Source organism: Eumetopias jubatus, unplaced genomic scaffold (genome assembly GCF_037043125.1).
Source record: "Eumetopias jubatus isolate StellerSeaLion01/CBP00866 unplaced genomic scaffold, mEumJub1_p1.0 scaffold_16, whole genome shotgun sequence".
Classification (NCBI taxonomy): Eukaryota; Metazoa; Chordata; class Mammalia; order Carnivora; family Otariidae; genus Eumetopias; species Eumetopias jubatus.
This window is the reverse complement of record NW_028274822.1, coordinates 58,547,281-58,568,480: the sequence shown is the minus strand read 5'-3', so window position 1 is coordinate 58,568,480 and position 21,200 is coordinate 58,547,281. Positions and strand designations below refer to the sequence as shown.

General features: G+C 45.6%; 1 protein-coding gene across 7 annotated transcripts in view; it reads right to left on the bottom strand.

Annotated features, from left to right (window-relative positions):
- MTCL1 (microtubule crosslinking factor 1) overlaps nt 1-19,447 on the bottom strand; it is a 119,392-nt gene extending 99,945 nt beyond the window's left edge. For all 7 annotated transcript variants that reach the window (XM_088019736.1, XM_088019735.1, XM_028123933.2 and 4 more), the window contains exons 1-3: nt 18,377-19,447; nt 9,129-9,353; nt 7,381-7,539 (exon numbers count right to left, since the gene is read on the bottom strand). In XM_088019736.1, coding sequence (XP_087875862.1) covers nt 7,381-7,539; nt 9,129-9,353; nt 18,377-19,447 — 1,455 coding nt within the window. The remainder of the gene's footprint in view (nt 1-7,380; nt 7,540-9,128; nt 9,354-18,376) is intronic.
- Between the last annotated feature and the right edge of the window lie 1,753 nt (nt 19,448-21,200).

Sequence of the window (21,200 nt, the reverse complement as noted above, 5' to 3'; positions counted from 1 at the left end):
ACCTAAGAACTCAAGAAAATGGAACAAACTGAAAGAGGCTGTGATTTTTAAATGTTTCAAAATTTAAGGAAGAAATATCATAAGGAAAAAAGAAACTTATGAAACAGAACAAGCAAATTTTTAAAAATTCATTTCATTGAAATGAAAACTTAGTGGATGAATAAAACAGTAATTCTTTTGTAAAGAAGAGAATTCATAACTTGGACAAGAAATGAAGTAATTATTCAAAATAAAGCCCAGTGGGGTACCTGGGTGGCTCAGTCAGTTGAATATCCAACTCTTGGTTTCTGCTCAGGTCATGATCTCATAGCCTGGGATTGAGCCCTATCTTGGACTCTGCTCAGTGGGAGGTCTGCTTGAAATTTCTCCCTCTGCCTGCACCCCACTCCCTCATGTGCACAAGCATGCTTGCACGTGCACGTGCTCTCTCTCTGTCTCTGTAAAATAAATAAACCAATCTTTAAAAAATACATATAGCACAGAGAGATAAGAAGATTTAAAAAAGAAGGACAATTAAACGAGATGGTGGCTGGAATAAGAATGGCCAACAGAAGTTCCTACATAAGACTAATAGGAATTCAAGAAATGATACAGAAAATGGGGGAAGAAACACTATTTAAAGACATAATTTCACTACTGAACATTATTCAAAGAGTGAGAATTTTCCAGATGTCATGAAAGACATAAACAGATTGACAATTAATGTTGCCTAAAATATAAAAATAAATCTAGATACATCTGGTTGAAACTATAGAATACCAAACACAAAAAGAAAAGCATAAAAGTAACCAGGAAGTAAAGACAGATCATCTACAAAAATGAGAATTATCTGACAGCAGACCTCTTGATAGCAAAATAGAACCAGAAGATAATAAAAAATATTATCTTTGAAGTGTTAGGATCCCATGCCCAACTAAATATCTTTCAAGACTGAGGATGACATAACAGAATTTTTAGAATACCATTTACTGAAAGAAAACACTCAAGGATATGTTAATAGATCAGCAAGAAGAAAACTGAACTTGGAAGGAGTAACACTAAAAAGCAATGATAACATTAGAAAATATGTAAATGAATCTAAATAAGCATTAACTGTTAAATTAGCCAACTTTTGGGGGGAGGATGGTTTTAAAAAGATAAAACTAAAATGATACTACATAATGATTGGAGCTGATTGGAGTTGAAGCTTTCTAAGATGCTTATATTACTAAGGAGAAGAATGGGGATAATGATTAGTTTTACATATTAAGTCAAACAGGCATGTTAAATAAGAGTAATTTTTAAAACAGTAATAGAAATTCCTAACGAAGCAAAAGAATATGAGAATTGAAAATTCAAAGAGAAATCAACGTAAAATAATACAAAAAAGAAATGAAGAAAAGGCATGGAGTTTACAAACATAAAATACAGTGACAGAAATAAATTCAAACACATCAATAACCATAATAAATGTAAATGGGTTAAATTCACAAGTTTTTTTAAAAAAAGGTATTATCAGATTCCATTTTTAAAAAGATAGCTATAGACCAGTCACAAGAAATACACCTAAAATATAATGACACAGAAAAATGAAAACTAATGGAAGCACAGAAAAGCTATACCAGGCAAATTAAAAAAAAAAAAATACATTAGAATAAAGAGGTCATTATCAAATGATAAAGGGAACAATTCATCATCAAAAAACAGTTCTAAAAAGCAGTTCTAAATCTGTATGCATTTATATTCAAAATATATAAGCAAAATTTGACAGATTACAAGAGAATACAAATACAAAATTATAACAGGTGATTTTAACATACCTTTATCCAAAACAGATATATTTAGGAGACAAAACAAAAGTATAAAGGATTTTAAAAATTTGAACAACACAATTAACAAATGATCTAAAAAATCTTTTTCCAAATTGCAGCAATCTACTAATGGACTGTAAATCAAACATATAACTACCATTTAAAAAAACAGAACTGGGGGCGCCTGGGTGGCTCAGTCGTTAAGCATCTGCTTTCGGCTCAGGTCATGATCCCAGGATCCTGGGATTGAGCCCTGCATCGGGCTCCCTGCTCAGTGGGAAGCCTGTTCTCCCTCTCCCACTCCCCCTGCTTGTGTTCCCTCTCTCGCTGTGTCACTCTCTGTCAAAATAAATAAATAAATAAAATCTTTAAAAATAAATAAATAAACAGAACTGAACAGAATTGAAAATATCAAAATGCGTCCCATATGGCAAAGATAGGCATTATTCTGTGAAACCTTTATGTTTGTATTTCGAGTGATGATACAAAATGTACTGCTTGCTATGAGTTAAAGTTTGAAAGTCTTCAATCTAATGGATTTAAAGTCTTCACCCCAAAACTGGAGCATATGCTTTCCTCTCAAGCACTCAGGAAATATTTACAAAATCTGAACCATTTACTAGCCACAGAAGTCTCAACCAAACCCAGAGAATCAATATCACATCCTGAACGGTGCTGAAAGATGGCCCACAAGAGCTATCTGGCTGCTAATTGGTTCCCTGTGGCTTCATTCAACAATCCCTAGTAGGGTGGATGGGTACAAGGGGGTAAGGGCAATCAAAGGATACAAATTTCCAGTTATAATAAAATAAGTAAGTCCTGGGATGTAATGTATAGCCTAATGACCATAGTTAACAATACTGTAGTGCATATTTTGAAAGTCACTAAGAGAGTAGATCTTAGAAGTTCTCATCACAAGAAAAAAAATTTTTGGACCCATGTGTTTAACAAGGAATGTTAACCAGTTATTGTAGTGATCATTTTGCAATATATACAAATATTGAACCATTACACCTGAAACTAATATGTTATGTGTCAATTACACCTCAATAAGAAAAAAAGAAAAAAAAGTCCAGTTCCCTGGAATGATCTGGAACATGTCTCTGTCCCTTGCAAGTGCCAACTAACTTGGCCAGTTATTATTGTGTCTAACACGTATAAGTACTCAAAAATTTGGGTAGAATGAAAAACTCCTCAGTGGAAGCAATCTTTAAGAAGCTGAAACTAAGCTAAGATTAACCATTTTCAACCTGTCGAGATATTTCGTCATAGAGTTGAGTACTAGAAGAAATATACCCCTCAAAAGGCAAAAACATTTTGAGCTTGCATGAATGGCAGGGTGTACAGGTGTTGGGTGCAAGGACCATGATGCGAATAGGCACAAGGAAGCAGGCAGGCAAGCTGGCTAGCCAGGAGGGGTAATTCCAGATAGTTTCATATTGCCAACCCTCTTCAATCGTCTTATCTATCAACAGAGACAGTGACTTTCTAAGACCCATTCGGTTCAATCGGGACCAGAGGGCACGGATTCTTCTCATCTTGCTCTGCTGCCTTTTATTTCACTCCAGGGTCTGCAGCGGTGGGGTGGGGAACCCAGCTGGGAGACAGGGATGGTCCCCGGCAGGAAGGGTCCTCTATGTCACGCTAGAGAGTTAGACAACTGGGAGCCAGGGCAAGTTCATGTGTTTAAGCAGAGAGTCCCATTGTCAGCGTTGGGGGAGTGTCGAAGATAAAACAGAGAAGGGAAGGACCAGAAGTAGCATATGTCTTTAATGGGTTGACGGCATAGAGTCAGCTCTCAAATATTCACTTGAGAGAAGAGTGGTCAAAGTACGGGTAGAAGAGAGAATCTAAAAATGTTTATTTGAGGTGAAAACTGACCATCTTAAAGTGTGCAACACAGAGGCATTTAGTACATTCACAGGGTTGTGCAGCCATCACCTCTATCTGGTTTAAAACCTTTTCATCACTCCAGAAGCAGACCCCATACCCATTAAGCAGTCCTCTCTTCTCCCCAGCTCCTGGAAACCACTCATCTGTTTTCTGTCTGTGGATTTACCTATTCTGAATACTTCTGGTAAATGGAATTGTGCTGTATGTCCAGCTTCTTTTCCTTGGTCTATTTTCGTGGTCCATCCATGGTACAACATGTATCAGTGAGAGAGAAAAATGGAATCTTGCCATTTGCATCAATGTGGATGGAACTAAAGCATATGATGCTAAGCGAAATAAGTCAATCAAAGAAAGGCAATTATCATATGATCTCACTGATATGTGTGGAATTTAAGAAACAAAGCAGAGGATCATAGGGGAAGGGAGGAAAAAATAAAACAAGATGAAATCAGAGAGGGAGACAAACCATAAGAGACTCTTAATCATAGGAAACAAACTGAGGGTTGCTGGAAGGGAGGGGGATGGGGGGATGGAGTAACTGGGTGATGGGCATTAAGGAGGGCATGTGATGGAATGAGCATTGGGTATTATATAAGACTGATGAATCACAGAACTGTACCTCTGAAACCAATAATATATTATATGTTAGTTAATTGAATTTAAATTTAAAAATGTTAAAAAAAAATCATGTTTTCAGAGGCGCCTAGGAGGCTCAGTTGGTTAAGCGTCTGCCTTTGGCTTAGGTCATGATTTCAGGGTCCTGGGATCCAGCCCGGCATGGGGCTCCATATTCAGTGGGGAGCCTGTTTCTCCCTGTGACCCTCCCCCTGACTTGTGTTCTCTCTCTTGCTCTGCTCTCTCTCTTTCAAATAAATAAATAAATAATCTTTAAAAAAAGAAAATTCCTAAGACTGCAAAAGCAGAAGACCAGAATCTGAAGGCAATCTCAGTATGAGCAGTAAGAGAGGTCAGGGTAACCACCATTGCTCGAGCCTGAGGGACTAGCATCTGTAGCATCGTGAAAACAAATAGGAAAGACAGAGAAGATTCAGGTAGGGCCAAGGGTGACAAGTCTGTTTCTGGACTCTCTGAGTTTGAAGTGCTATGGGAAATCCATCTTGGAGAAGTCCACCAGGCAGCTGCAGAGTCTGCAGCTCTGGAGAGAAGCCACCAGGCAGCTACAGGGCTGAGGAGGCACGGAGATGCGCTGTTTTACTGTCCTCCAAGGCTCAGGGGGCCACAGTCTTCTGCAACTACTTGTGTCATTCAGAGACACATGCGACGCATGAACTCTCCTTGCCTTTTCCGGAATGTGACTCATCCGATTACAAAACTTCAGAGGTGAACAATAACGAGCCAGACTCAAGATAGAGCAAATATTATCCTCACCCTAGAGCAAAGCTCATAGCACGTTCTGTTCTGGCTTCGGTAAAAAGAATCCATTCACAGAGCCCACAGCCGGCACTTACCAATAAGTATCTCCTCTACCACCTCTGAACCTTGGATCGCCTGTTTCCATCGTTCTCTGCTTCCAGTACAGTCCAGAGTATCTACCTTCCGGAGACTCCTGTCAGTTTTATGATTCATTTAGAATCATGAAGTTTGGTGCAAATATGTAGCCCCCCCTAGTCTGACTGCAACTCTCCAGGTAAAATACTGACTGCAGCCCAGCTGAGTAATCCCTGTGAGTGATTCTAACCCATAAAGGCGGGGAGAGCCTGACCCTGCCACCTTCTCTGTGTACATCCAACCTCAGCCAACATCACAATTCTCTGAAGATCCTTGCCTCACCTCTACCTGGCATTGAATGTCAGTAATCATTTCCCTCCCTGAGGAGCTATTTGTGACCTGATGCCAAGTCCTACACAAATCCAGTTCCACGGGGGCAAGACGAACTTTGTTTGCTTTGAATATATTTATTTACTTATGTGTATATATAATTTAAATATCTATATGTAGGCATATACACATATAACATTTACAAAATATACTCCTAAGATGTTTTCTGTACCCTCAAGGTCAGGCTCAAACTGGAAATTCTGAGAAAAGAAACCATTATGGCAAACTTTCTAGCAAACTTAGATCAAAGGAGAAAGAAGGAAGTAAAAAACTAGCATCTCCAAATGCAGAGGAAAGAGACCCATAAGGACAGGAGAAACCGCCCCCAGTCCCCGGGGTAAGTACACACGTAAGTTAAGGAGCAAGGGTTACCCACGATGAAAGAACATGCTGTGAAGCTCACCAAGTCCCCAGGCAAGCTGTGGTCACCACAGCTCCACATTCTCGCCCTTCATTCACTCCCTCACCCTGCACGTCCCTGACGACGCCTAAGTGCCAGGCACTGTTCTAGGCACCGAGACCCCACAGTGAACTACACAGACACACCCTCTTCCCACAGAGCTCAGGTCCTAGAGGCACATTAGTGAAGGCGACAAAGAAATAAAACCCGTGGCAATTTCAGACAAGTGCTGACAATATACAAGTAATTCACCAAAATCCATAGTGTGTCAGATGGGAAGGTAGACAGGGATGGCCAGGGTGGAGGCAGGGACAACTTGAATGTGTAAGTGGGGGGTCCAGGTGGCTGAGGTGAGATGTCAGCAGGGACCTGAAGGCGAGGGACTGAGTCCCAGGGCTGTGGATCTCTGGAAAAAGAATGTCAGAGCCCCCCAACCTCAAGAACATCAGGGCATCTGAGTGGCTGTGAGGGGGCAGGGGTGGAAACAGAGGTAGCGACACCAGCTCCTTTGCTGTGATTTATTTGTTTTGCCAGCTATGTGTCAAATGGAGTTGTAAACAACTTGGGAGCAGAGCCTGTGCTGCCATGTGCACATCTGCATCCCCAGTGCATGGTACAGAGCCTGAATTAAGTGTGGGCAGGCGCATGGCTGGATGGATGAGGAGTAACTGGGTGAATCGGGAAACTTGGCCAAAGGGAAAATGCACTAAGTGAGGCCGTTAGCAGGTAATAATGCTGGCTTTAGCCATCACCGTAAAGGCCTAACCAATAGCTTTTAACTCCATCAATATGCAGGATATTTTCCAAGAAAATATACAGCTTTAATCTTATAACGGAAGTCAACAACAAAACAGCTTTTGCGTTACTGTATGCAAAGGGGAATATATATATATATATATTCATTTTCTAGACCGCTTTGCTAGAATACATTCACTCCCTCAAATAAAAAGAAAAGCCCTATATTTAAACCATGGTACCTGAATTATAGATATAGGTGGCTTATTATTTGTTTACACAGCTTTAATAGACAACCATAACACATTTTCCAGCTCATAGGAACAGGAGACTCGAGGAAAAAGCTACTGCTTAATTTTGTATTCTAGTAATAATATTCTCCACTTCGACCCATAAAAGGAATTAATGGCCAGCTCATCTGAATGGAAATGGTAAAAAAGTAGTTTTAGATCACGGTTCACCAAGCCTTTTCTGTAGAGGGTCAGACAGCAAATATTTTAGGCTTTGCAAGCAACATATACTCATTGTCACATAGTCTTCTTTGCTTTTTTAGGTTTATTTTTGTGTGGTTGTTGTTGTTTTATAATGCTACGAAAAATGTAAAAACCATTCTTACTTTCTGGGCCCTACAAATAAACCATAGTTCACCAAATGGGACACTTGGAGTCCCAAGCCCCTAACAGTTAAACCCAAGAAAGAAATCTGCATATATCTTGGGATTACCTCTTTCAGTCTCTCCAGCTCATTCTGGAGGGCTTGTTTGGATATTTCCACTTCAATCATCTGCTGTCGGAGACTTTCGTTTTCGTCCTCAGCTTTAGCACGCTTTTCCTCCACAGTTTCAAGTTCATGATGCAATCTGACAGACACATCTTTGGCTACCTGTATCAACCAACAGAGATAGTCATCAGGACGTAAAGCTTTCTGTGTGCTCAGGGCACATTCAAACAACTTCAGAGGCAGAATCATTAAGTGATAGGATATCACAGTAAAGGGCAAAGACCCTGGCAATATTAACAAGCCTGTCTTTAAAGGAGGAGGTATCAGTTTCATACATGAAACCCACGTTACGAGCGAGGATATGACCTTTATCTGGATTAAAAGGCTACCGCGGATAGCTCTACCTCGTTACAGAGTACCACCAAGAATGCCAATTCTGCTCACGCACACAGGCTTTAATGACAAATTAGAAATAATAACAGTAACTACTAATCAATCAATAAACATTTCTGTTCCCTAAGGCAATACTAAAACTACCCGCAAAAAAAACAAAAAACAAAAAGCAAGATAATCCTGTAAATTAGGTAGTCAAGTTTTAAATTGTCTACTGTGGTAAAATATCTGAATGTTAAAAGCAGTTAAACGTTTTTACCTTCTAAAGGGAAACAAGGAAAGAGATTTTGCAAGAGAAATATAAATCACCCTTACATCCCACTGAATGACATTTTGTTAGCGGTTTATAGATTTGATAGAATTACAAAGGTTCTTTCCCTGTTATCATAATGAAAGGCGAAATGAGATTTCATAAGTACTCCCATAATAAGGACTTTATGCATAATTCATCTTTTGATAAATGATTTGATGATTAGGGCATGAGAGAAGCCATGCTACCCATGGAGAGATCAAATGGTATGATGTCTGGAATTCCTTCACCTCATTCCCACCTCTGCCAATGGTTTTCAAAAACACCTTAGACATTTAGCTTCAGACAGTCAGTTATGATCCTATTTCTCCTTCAGTTAAATCAAAACACCATCCTTGGGTTATGGTCATTTCAGGTGTTCTGCATTCTAGAAACTTAAGTAACAATAAAAACATTAAGTGATTATAGTCAACCTTTATGAGTGGTCTTTGACTATCATTGAATTGATAATCAATAGATTTTTAAAAATATTCCAGATCTTTAGAAGACGTTTCTGTACAATTCTACCCAACTGTCAGACCAAGTGGCAGATATCTTTTTTTAATTTATTTTTTTAAAGATTTTATTTATTTGAGATAGAGAGCAAGAGAGGCAGAGCATGAGCAGGGGCAGGCACAGAGGCAGAGGGAGAAGCAGGCTCCCCACTGAGCAAGGAGCCCTTTGCAGGACTTGATCCCAGGACCCTGAGATCATGACCTGAGCCGAAGACAGACGCTTAACTGACTGAGCCACCCAGGTGCCCCAATTCTCTTTTTTTAAATTGTAGATCCCTTACTACGATTTCTTTTCTTTTCCTTAGGTTTTAAGATTCCAGTTCATACGACAGGTTTAAATCTTGGGCTGTCAAAGCCATATGACTACACATAACCTATACACCATAAGGTGAATGAAGAACCTGTATGCTGAAATCTGTTGAGAAAGAGAGAACTACTACTAGAATGGCAGGACCGTGGGTAGGTGGGTCCGAAAGCTGCGGGCCTCAGCCCTGCAATCCTGCCCCCTGCGGCCCCTTCTGGGAATGAGCACTCCATCAGTCCTGCTCACTCACCTTTAAGTCCTGTTCCAGACTCCGGATGAGCTCGCCATCTACCTGACCAGTCTCAGCCACTTTCAGGCTCTTCTGCTCGGCTTTCCTGAGGCGGTACTGTAGGATTCGGCAGTTTTTATGAGCGCGGTCCAGCTCTCGCCGAAGCTCCTGCAGCTGGTAAACATCTTCCTCTAAGTAACTGTCTCTCATCTCCTCCATTTCAGCGCGGAGTTCATCCAGTTCATCCTACACAAGCCAGATGGAGCAGACTTATAAGCCAGGTCCGCTGGGGCAAGGATGGGTCCACCCCAGCTCTGCAATACTGGACGTTAACCACCTGTGCACTTACCCTGCGGCTGATGGGCACACCTGTGTCAGAGGACACAGGGACCTCTGGAAAGGGTCACACGAGACAATATCCTCAGATGTCTGTTCAAATCTCATGGATCCAGAAACTCAATACCAGGAGGGATTATTCACTACAGCCTGCCAGCATTTATTCTATTCCCAATATTTTCTTACATACTCAGAATCACAAATAAAATCAGCTCTGCAGATAACTGAACCTTTAGATTCAAACCAAACACTGACCTAAACCTTATCTCCAGGGCACAGTCTCGGGACAAAGAGGAGTTGCACAGAGCCCTGCCTTCGAAGGACATAAACTTTAATGGGATCATAACTGAACCGCCCTGGAATTATGACACACCTGCAAATGTCCCTAAAACTCGGTTCCACCATACAAGTCTCAGCGCTGACTATGTGACTCACGATTCCAAAGATATAACTTTTGCATTATCTCAAATCCACATTGGGTTTGGTTTTTTTCCATTCACTTGGCCTTCATTTCCCATCTCCACTTTACTCTGGCATCAGCATGAAGAGACTGTGGGTACAGGAAAAACCCAGGAATTGTCCTTGCTCCCCCTCCTCCCCTCCCATTCCACATCCAAACCAGTGCTGTCAGCCCAAGAGCAACATACATGTGGGGCACTCTCTCCCCAGTGGCTGCACACCACAGCTAGTCCCCGCCTTCATCTGTCCCAAGGGAGCAGGGGCACACACAGGCAAGTTGTGTGGGGCTTCCCTGCTTCCCCTTTAGCCAGTTCTCCACCCAGAGTTATCCTTTACTATGGAACTCAGACCACGCCCCTCAGACCTTCCAGGGGCTTCCCGATGCCCTGAGAAAATTCTTCAAAGTCTTCCCCAGGGCCTATGAGCTAGCCCCTTCTTCCCTGCCATACTGCTGGTCTCACGGGATCTGGATTGCTGAAGGCCTTCCCACCTGTTCTACCCTCTCCTTAAAATGTTCCTCTCCAACTTTTACAGAGTTCATTGTCACATCATCTGGAAGGCAGACACACAGCACCTTCCCTGACCACCCATCCCCCCAACCCCACCGTCTCTAATTCTTCCTGCCCTGCTCTGTTTTCTTCCCACCTCTTTATCACCAGCTACTAGTTATTTGTGCTTCTTCCTATTCTTGTCTGTCACCCATACTGAAATGTGAGTGGCAGCTCCCCTGCACTCACAGCGCCCAGAGTGGTGTGAGCCACACAGCAGGCCCTCAATAAGCATTGGTGGGATGAACACACACGAACATTGGTCAATCCCAACAAAGACCAAATTGTAAAGACGACCAAAATCAAACACAAATGCACCTTTGTTTTGTTCCAGTCTTGTAACCTAATTACAAAGAATTCTTCCCAAACCCACAGATGTAGTTGCAATATGCGAGACATAAACCCCATTGAAGTATTACAAAAGATTTTAACAAGGAGTAATTTGGAAGGTGGAAGATTAAGAAAAGCATTCTAGGCATTTTCTTGATTAGTTTGATCACGATGGTTTAAATGTCTCCAGACTAGGATACATTCAGTCATTCCTTTTTGTTTTGTTCAATTAACAGTGAGGGTCAAGGAAAAAACTCTCCACGATGTGGACACCCTAAGTTGTCAGCTCTCATCCTGCTACTCAGTTTGTTCCTGATTCTCTCCACTCTCACTAATCCTGCATTTGTTCTTAAAAGCAGGGATTTACTTATAATAAAGAACGACAGCTTCCCAACATCAAAGCCTCAGGTAGATAAGAAATTGACCAGAAGGGAATCTCCTGAAGAGTAATTTAACCTGGAAAAGTTTAAGTGTAACAAATAAATCTTCCACCTTCAGATTTTGTACTCTTTATGGAAAAGTACAAATTGGCACAGACAGTTGCCCAGCCAACCTCAACCATATGCAGTGGTCCACTGGAAGGAGCACAGATGTAGTAGCATCTCATTCCCCCAAACCACAGCCTGTAGCTTCTCCCCAATCTGTCCACACTACCCTAACGAAGAGAATGGCTTACTCAACTGACCTTGACTCCAAATGGAGCCTGTCTGAATGGACTGCCAAGAGGAAGGAATGTTAAAGAAGAAAAGCTTTACCATGCCCCAGTAGTAAATTGATATAAAGTGGTTTTTTTCTCAGCTTCTGAATGTTCTTACAAAATTTCTATAGCAGCGGTCACAACCTCATTAAAAATATAAGATGTTCTACGGTGTCTTAAGAAAAAGGTAAATCTTAACATTGAAAAGTGTTGTGAAGTATAAGCAAGTTTTGTTTCTTTCCTGTTTTCCTTCATGGAGAGCTCTTCCTATACATCTTGTTCCTAGTAGGAAAATTCGCTGCGACTGGGAGTTCACAGACCAAGCGTGGAAGCCAGTCAGTTGAACATATGTGAATAGGATGGACAGGCTGGGCTCTTCAGGGAATGAGAGAACGCAGCTCTTTCAGCACGGTCTTTGCCAACATCAGCAAAGAGTAAGTTGGCAGACTGATGCCAGATCCCTACGCTGAGGCTGTGATGCTGTGTGGGAGCCATGCCCCTGACCCGCCCCATGCTGGGGGAGACCAGCTGCAGACTGCAAGCTTTAACACAGGCCTTGTGGGTATCAATCTTCTGGTAAAGATTAGGTAATTAATCCCGAAGCTTCAAAATCAAGGTCAAGTTTCTCTTGGGTTCTACCTGTATATATGATGGGTCTTTCAGAAAGAGCCTATTCTCTACTTGTGTCTGAGTACAGTTAAAAGGTAACTGTTTCATTGTATAACTAACACACAGTTCGATACAAGCAATAATCATGACATGTATACGTATACATATAAATATATAGTAACTGTGGCCATTCTGTTCATGGAAGGAATTGTCTGTGATTGCTTTTCCTTCTAGAAAGCTTTTCCTTCTAGAAAGTCATTAATGCCTGGAATTACCTGTTACTCAAACAAGTTTTCAAAGTGCAAAAAAGCCATAAGAAAACATAAAATACAACTTTTGGGTATAAAACTGTTCTCTAGCTTTCAGATTTTGTACCAGGAGGACCCTCATGGACCCAAATATCAAATGCTGGATATGCTCTATAGATGCGTAAACAACTACGCAAGCTAAAAGAAAAAAGTGTGTAAGGGCTAGATGAACCGGCACCTCCAAATCATTCAGTAGGCCAGATGTAAGCACCTCATATTTTTTGGCATAAATAATCACCAACATTAGTTGCACTGAAAGGAAAATTAGGCAGAGACTATAATTGCATGTATTTGAATCATTGCTTTTATAAGTCATATTTTATCTAAATTTGTAGAACAGAAGATATCTGATTCAGCACTTTACTTTCATTACTAACCCTATTCTCACCCTGCCAGGAACATATTGCCCAATTCATAGAAAAGGAGAGCAAACCCACGCTGGTTAGCATGTCCAAAGCCTCCACAGCTAATAAATAGAAGCTAGACTGCACACCCACGTGCTCTTTCCAGTAAATACTATAAACTATTTGCAACAATCAAGACAAATGAAACAATAATAAGCCTTAAATCATGCTTTTAAAAGCCCACCATAGGTATGACATAATAATGCAAGTTAACATTTTTAGATCTTGACAACTGTCAATGTGTGAGCATACCCATTTTCTCAACTGGCCCTCAGAAAAACACTGCTATATGCAGCGAAGATATTAATACTCCCATTTTAAAAATGATGAAATCGAGATTCTAAACATTTAAATGGCTTTTCAACACTAGTCTGGTGCAGAGATGGGACCAAGGTCAGTGTTTCAACTCTTTTCATAGAGCCTTGAAAAAAAGCAGCTTTCAGGTTCAGCGAAAAGAAGTTATAAGAATAGCAAATTATAAACCATGTAAGCTGGCAGCAGACATCTGAAAAGCAAAAACTGCAATTATTCAGATTAGGGTCATGATGGATAGTGGTTTTCAGGCTACCACTACGTTAATTTTTCTGACAGCATGCTCTAATTTAGAATACATTGTATTAGAGAACCTTAAAAATGTCTGCTTTTTAAACGTTTAAGAAAACCAAATCAAGCAGAACGTACAATGTTTCTGGCAAATATAATTTTAGACATAGTAAGTAAAAGTAGAAAATTGCTGTTGTTTTTTTTATACACAGAAACTAGTAGGAAACTCAGTGTATGCCGCTTGCTTTAGTGTTTATTTAGCCTTCAATGTTCTCAATGTTTAGCTTTCCTAGGGAGCCTCTTTTCATTTTAGGTAAAAGGGCCGTAATGAACACCTCTCCACTAGCCTATGTACAGATGGTCTTAATCAACAGTTTTATGTAGAATTAACATCAGGTCTGCTGCGTACTTCACTGTTAAGATCATTACCTCACTGAAAAGCTAATTTAGTTTTAATTAAATCTATTTTTCAAATTTCGTTTATAAAATGAAATCTTGAAGGAGTGTGAAACTCCCAAACTACTCCCCTTTGCCTGCAGATAACAGATCGAGCCTTATTATATACATCAAATTACAGAAATAATGAGGTACCATGTGTGCACTAGAGTAAACCAAGATTAAAATGAAGCGCTTCAATGCAAACTTCCACGAAAACAGTTTCACCCACAAGTAAAAAATAAAAACAGAATCCACCATATCTTAATTTAAGGGATGCAAACTCTTGATCATACTGCGATAGCTGTATTCAAATCTTAATCTCCTTCAAGCAACCTGAAATCAATAACTAGTTCTACATTAATATTTTAATAACCCTTCTTTAAATAGATCCCAATTTGGACAGGGGAGCAGTCATCTGGCTACTGTTGCAATAATTCCATCTTCTGGGAGTTGCAGACAGAAAGATCCTCTGCTGTAATATACAAATAATCCACCTCATTTCCCTCCAGACAATGAAAATGTTCTCTGCACAGTCCCAGCTATAGATAAGAAGGCACAGGGGCTGCTAACCATTGTTTACCAAGTGACAGTTCACCCAGCAGCTGATGGGCTCTCTTTGCCCTGGTCTACATTATCTCACCACCTAAGATTATTATAGCCACTCTTTCGCAAGCTGAATAAAGAATGGGTGTGGAAAGTGGAATGTCAGGAAAGAACAGGACCACTGTCCACTTTAACCCTTCCAAAAGAAAGGCAGAGGAGAGGAAGATCTCGACACTTTAGCTGTTCAGAACTGTTTAATCTTGCCTCAGTGTCCCCGCTCCGGGCCACACGGAGCACCTGGAATCCACAGGGCCAAATTTAACAGAACCATTTCAGAGCTTGAAACTTAAAAGACTATGCAGGTGAGAAACAGGGTGGTAAGGCTGGATCAGTGGTGATACACTGCAATCTATAAAACCCCAAATGACCCTACCAATAATCTCCCTTAGGAAATCACTCCTCTCAAATGATCGGATGTTGCCTGCCCTAGTAGCTAGCAGGGACTTTTGTTTGAAACAAAAATAATTCTTATGAAATCACTGAGAAAGCAGAGCAAAAAAAAAAAAAAAAAAAAAAGCAGCCCTTCCCCCACACCAACCCGCGCCCATCCTGCAGGACACTGGGGCTTGGGAGAACACTATCTGGACACAAGTGGAGGGGACATTGTGAGCACGTCACCAGGAAACTGAACGGCATTTTCAAAATAGGCCAATAAACTCAAAGTGATTAAATCCTCCTGAAAACCCGGTGGAAACAGAGGACATAATTAATATGTTCACGATGAGCACTAAGCCTGGTCTGATTGTCTCAGAGCACTCGAGCAAAACCCGGTGGTGGCAGGCAGGCAGGGAACACACCCACAGCATTTTGTCGATGCACTCGTCACTGAGAAACGTGCCTGGGTTCGGTTTGAAAAAGAAGCAAAGGCCTCTGGACAACTGAACTCAACCGCTCACCTGAATGTCTGAAGATTTCCAGATATATTTAAGTTCATCAGGGGTAATGGGACACGACTGCTTTTCTGACTGTGTTTTCACACATAAAGCCAGCTGCCTGGACTGAATAATTGTGCTACCTTGGTGCCCTTTGATGAAGATAGAAGTAGAAAGAGAAAGCAGGGTCAGGGATGCCCCAGACAGCCCCATGCAGCACAAATGACATCTGTTAGAAAATACAGCAGACCGGCTAAAAACCAAGAGAATTCCACTTGAATTTCTCGATCAGTAAGACATCCCCCTATGGCTTTGCAGGTCTTATGTAGCTGCTTGATTACCCTTTGGTCATTCCAGCTCAGGAAGGGTGACAGTCTTGCACAGTAATGGTGACAGAACTGACTTGGGAAAGAAGGGGACACTTAACATGGTCACAATCCTCCAGAATATACCAAAGTAAAATTTCTGGGTCAAGGCTCTTCTTGTTAGGTAACATCTGAATAGAGGAATGCTCTGTCTAATCATGAGAGCCCTGTGCAACATTCCCTAGGAAAGCAGTAGGTCAAGGATGAGTTTTAACCGCCATGAGAAAAAAGTACCAGTGAGCAACGAGAGCATTAAAAAGATAAGTTTTGATTTATAATGTGCACGCTCTACACACCCTGTGCCAAGGCATGCCACCCGCCTCTGCCCCTTGAGATCACTCATGATCACAGCCCCATTTTGCACCAGTGGGCATGCTCACTGACCTTAATCTGCCAGGACTGCTGTGTTTTCTCCCGAATTGAACGACTGTAACTTAAGCTCCTGAATAACCAAACACATAACTTACACATACATCTGTGTGCAGACTTTTGGTTTCCTAGCTTCCTTCTGAGCTCCTCTACCTCCTTCTCTCTCCTGCTGTCAGAGGACAGGCTGGGAGATGCACTCAGGCAGAGAGAATGGTTGGCCACGACACTTTCTCCACAGGAACCAGCAACCCTACATTTCCCACAAATTAAGCATCGTCAGTGGGATTTATTTGACCATCTGTACATAGGCTAGTGGAGAGGTGTTCATTACGGCCCTTCCACCTAAAACGAAAAAAGGCTCCCTAGGAAAGCTAAACATTGAGAACATTTCAAGCTAAATAAACAACACTAAAGCAAGTGGCGTACACTGAGAAAAGCAGCCTGCTGCGGTGAGAAAAGCAAAAGGTCTGGAGCTGGGAAAAGAGAAGCTGCACCTCCTACTTGCTATACGGCCTTGGGCGAGTCATGTAAGGTTTCTGGGCTTTCAGCATCCTTGTCTGTGAAACTTGGGGTTATGATAAAAATGACCACAATTATACCCTATGTTGTTGTGAAGACTCACTGAAATACCAAATACACGAGATCAGACTCCAGGGTCAGACAGCTAGTTCGTTCACTGAGAATGGACCAATGTGAAAGGATAAAGCAAAAAAACAGTTACCTAGGAATGAACTCTGAAATGACTGTTGAGCTGCCTACCTTAAGATCAAAGACGCAATGGGAAACTTCTTTTACAGAACGCTCAATTTCCTGTTGTTTAGCAGGTCGTGTTGTGGATAAACCTCATTTAATCAGAAACACTGTGAGTCAGGGATCTTGCTAAGAGCTGGCGCTATAACCCAACGAGATCATCTTTCTGGCCCTTAGGGAGTTTACATTTGTTGAAGATCTACAAAAGTGTTGATTTCAAGATGGAGTCACATACAACATCACTGGTCTTTCTCTTCAGCACCTTTGAAAATCACTCTGTTGTCTATTACATAAGAGGGGGTGACACAAGCAAATGTACTGCTTGAAACATCTTACTCCAAACTCCCAGTCTGTTCTCACGTCTCCTTCTCTGCCTCACTGCGACCTCTTTGCAGGCAAAACAACTACTGGGCTCAATTGGGGAGAGCAGCTCCTGATAAGAGGTGCAGGTTTAGAATACTCAGCCATAAACCTATTCTGATGTCAGTCTGAACTGCACACTTTACCACCTTAAATCAGCCCAGGCCCTTGGTCCCCCTGGCCAAAAACAGGGCCTTATTTGGGTAGGTTCAGCATTTGCTGAAAAAAAAAGTACAAATGACATAACCTAGATAAAGGAAGGCCATCCGCTGGTTTGGGCGGAGATATATATTAGAATCTTAACAGAAACATGAAAAGATTCATACCACTGTAGTAATTTACTAACTTGAAAACTGTAATAAAGCAGCTGCCCCCAAATCAATTCCCCCGTATTTTCTCTCAAGTCACTTGAATTGTCTTGACACCCCCCCCCCCCCCAACACACACACTAAGTCCTCTGTTCTGCAGGGCCAAGCTGCCCTCCTCCTGGGAGAAAAGATGGAAGTCAGACTGAGGGACCCAAAGCTAAGAGGACCGACAGGAGGTCTTCACTAGCAGGACCTCACAAGAAACAGAGACAGGGCGGCAGAGGTTGCAATTCCCTCGAAAGTGTTCGGGAATCAAGCGGCCTCTCCTGACAAAGAAAACCATCTTGTGGACACCTACAAAGAACAGGCCGGCCAAGCCCACCAAACCCCATGCCTCAAACCGGGCCACACTCATGGGACCCCTGAGCTTAAGGTTTATCACTGAAAACACGGAGGCCCCCCAGAGAGAAAGAGGGGGCCTCACTTTGTATAAATGCAGGAAAAGCATCTGGCACATCCACAGCCTGACCCACAGCAGGCTCCACAACCTACACACACCTGCACTGGGCAGGGCCCAGAGCTCCTTGGCTAAGGGTAGCCAGATCCCACAGGTGAGAGTGGGCATATTTTGGCCGAGGACACGGTCAGCGGTGTATCCAAAACGTGATTCTGGCCCCCTCTCCCCCAGCACATCTACAGAGGCAAAGGCGTCAGCAGGAAGAAGCAAGACTTCAAGAAACAAGTAAAGCTAAGTGGGGTGAGAACCCGCCCAAACCCCCAGGTCTTGCTGCTCCTTCCAGAAGTTTTAGGTTAAGTTCCCAAAGCCCAGTGTGTGCGGGGACGGGAAAGCGAAGGGCAGAAGAGAGAACGTGCTTGTCAGGACCGGAAAGGCTGGGCTCGTGGGTCCCCGCCCGCACCCAGGCCATTTGGGGTCGCCTCCGGGGCACCTGCGGCGGAGCCGGCTGCTCACCTTGAGATAGTCGTTCTCCGAGCGCAGCTCCTCGATCTCCCGCAGCAGCTCCTCCTCCACCGCCGCCGCCGGTACCAGTCGGGTCTGCTCGCCCGGACCGGGCTCCTTGGGGATCCCGGGGACCGTTCGCTCAAGCGGCGCGCGCCCCCCGGCATCCTCTGCCACACCCGTTCCCGGGGACCCCGCGGGGACCCCGCCCGGGCTGCTCCGACCCCCGAGGCAGGCGCCGGCGGCGGGAGGCGCGGCGAGGAGCGCCGGGGGCTCGGGGCTGCTGGGCGGCGCCCCGCGAGCTGCGGGGCTCGTCGTGGGGGCTCCTCGCAGCGGTTCCCGGTCGCTGGAGCCCGTGCCAGACTCGGCGTCGCTGCTGGCGGCGGGGAGCAGGCGTTGCTCGTCGGACAGGGGTTCGGAGGGGCAGTCGGAGAGGTCCGAGCTGCTGTCGGTGTGGCTGATGCGCGAGCCGGAAGCAGGGGAGCCGGCCGAGGAGGTCACGGCGAGGATCACGGCGGGGATCGGGGCGGCAGGGACCGGGAGCCCGGTGGCATGGGCGGGGGGCGCCCCGGAGCCGCGTTTGGCTTTGCGGCCCTTGGCAGCGGCGGACAGAGCCTCGGTCCCGGGCGGCGGCGGCGGCCTCCCCGCCCGAGGCAGCAGCTCCGCGGGCGCCGTGCGCGCCACCCTCCTGAGGCCCGGAGCGGCCTTGACGCCGCCCGCTGCCCTGGCCCCGGCGCCCGGCGGCGGCTTGTCCTTCGCGCCAGGGGCGCCGCCGCTGCGCCGAGAGAGGCGGCCGGGCGCGGCCAGGGTTCCCGGCGAGGGCGGTGCTTTGCCCGCGAGGCTGGGCGAGCGCTGGGCGCCGGGCGCCGGGGCTCGGCCCGAGGAGGGGGCGGTCGGAGCCGGGCCGGACGCCGGGGGCCGGCCGTGTAGGTCCTTGAGGAAGGGTCTGGCGGGCGAGGGCGCGCGGTGCAGCCGCCTACGCTCGGCCAGCGGGTGGAGGTGGTGGTGGCGGTGGTGCTGGCCGGGCGGCAGCGGCTTCGCGTCCGGGGCGCCACCGTCCGCGAGGCCGTTCAGCGTCTCCATGGCCGGGTCCCGGGCCGCGAGCAGCAGCTCCGGCGGCAGATGCTCCGGGCGGCGGCGGCGGCGGCGGCGTGCAGCCTCCCCGCGCGCCCTCTCATCACTGTCCCCCAGCCCCGCCCGGTCTGCGCCCCGCGCTCCCGCGCCGCCGCCGTACCCCGCGTACCCCTGGCCCCCAGGATCCCCGCGGGGCTGGCAGCCGCCGTCCTCCCGCTCTCCCCTCGCTGAGGTCACTGCCGCTCGAGTTCACCCGGCACAGCAGCGCGGCGGCTCCCTGCCGCTCGCATCCCCTAGACACGGCGCTCCGGGCTCGCGGGCCCGCCGCCGCGGCCTCGCACACCCGCACTCGCCCGCTGGCGGCGCGCTCCCCGCTCCCGCGTCCGGCTCCCCGCCCAGGGCAAACCAGCTCCCCGCAGCGCCCGCCGGCTCCGGCGGAGAGGAACTGCACGCGCGCTCCCCCGCCTCCCGGCGCCCTGCGCCCAGCCACCGCGTGCGCATGTCCCGCCTCCCGCCAGCCGGCGCCGGGGGTGGGGGCGGGGCCTGCGCTCCCCGGGCTAGCGCGCGGGCCTCGGCCCCCACCTTGCTTCGCCCTGGGACCCTCCTTGCTTTTTGTGGTTCTAAGGACAGTGCCTAGATCTGGGGAGGGAAGGAAGTAGCAGGGGTAAAGTGAGGTGGGAGAGAGGCGGGCGCTGACTGCTTGCGGGAGACTGGAGGTCCGGGAGACTTGAGCGGACCCCTCTGTGGTGTGTGCAGTGGGGCGCCCCTCTCCCGCTGTTGTCAGCCAACGCTCCCCACAGGCCCCCACATCAAACCCCTGCCTCCTGGGGCCCCTTAGTTCCCTCTCCGCTGTCTTCTCACGGCTGTGCCCGTAGTCCCCACACTTCTTTGAGGACTAGCTGGTACCCGATGCAGCTATCACGTCAAAACAGGCCCGGTGCTCCACAGTTGGCACCCCCAGTGGCCTCCGGAGCTCAGAGACCGAGGAGCTGCTGTAGAAATAGGAGAAGCCGCTCGCCAAGCTTGGGGTCAGAAAGGAAACTCACATTTATAGTTCCGACTGGGAGCCAGGCACTGTTAGACACTTCGTAGGCATTGTTTTATTTAATCCTCATAATAAGCCCGAATTGGAATTACTGTCTTTTTTAAGGATGAGGATACAGGCGCAGGGAGGTGAAGTCGGTGCTTTAGCCAGGCCATGGCCGGGTGGGGATTCACACCAAGTCTGTAGAATTCTCAGTCCTACGTGCTGTCCCCTCAGAGAACCACGGCTGTGAGTAACCATTCTGCCACTTGAGAGTCTAACATGGGCCACTGGCCTTTTCAAGCCTCAGTTCTCCTGCCTGTATAATTAGAAAATACTACTAGGTGAGTGTTGGGAGGATTAAATGGGCAGTTGTGAGGAACACTGTGCAAACGGTAAAGTACTTTTCAAATATCCTTGAGTGCGGGTTTTGTCCCAGACATTGGATGTTGGGTAATACTCAAAGGACTAAGGCCAAGGCCCATCCTGTCCTCTAGACTTGGCTTTGCCAGAAGCAAAGGGACAGGCAATAATTACGAGTTGCTAGGGTGGGCATTTGCCCCCCACCTGGGAAGACTGGCGTTTTCCTGAGATGTGGTTGGGTGCCCAGGATTTACAGAGCAGGGGTTGTAGGTGAGAGATGGGGGCGAGTGCGGCCAAATATCCTGTGGCTATTATCCTAAGGGATGGGGGAGCCTTTGGAGGATGGTGAGCATGGCTGATCTTATTTGCCTAGAA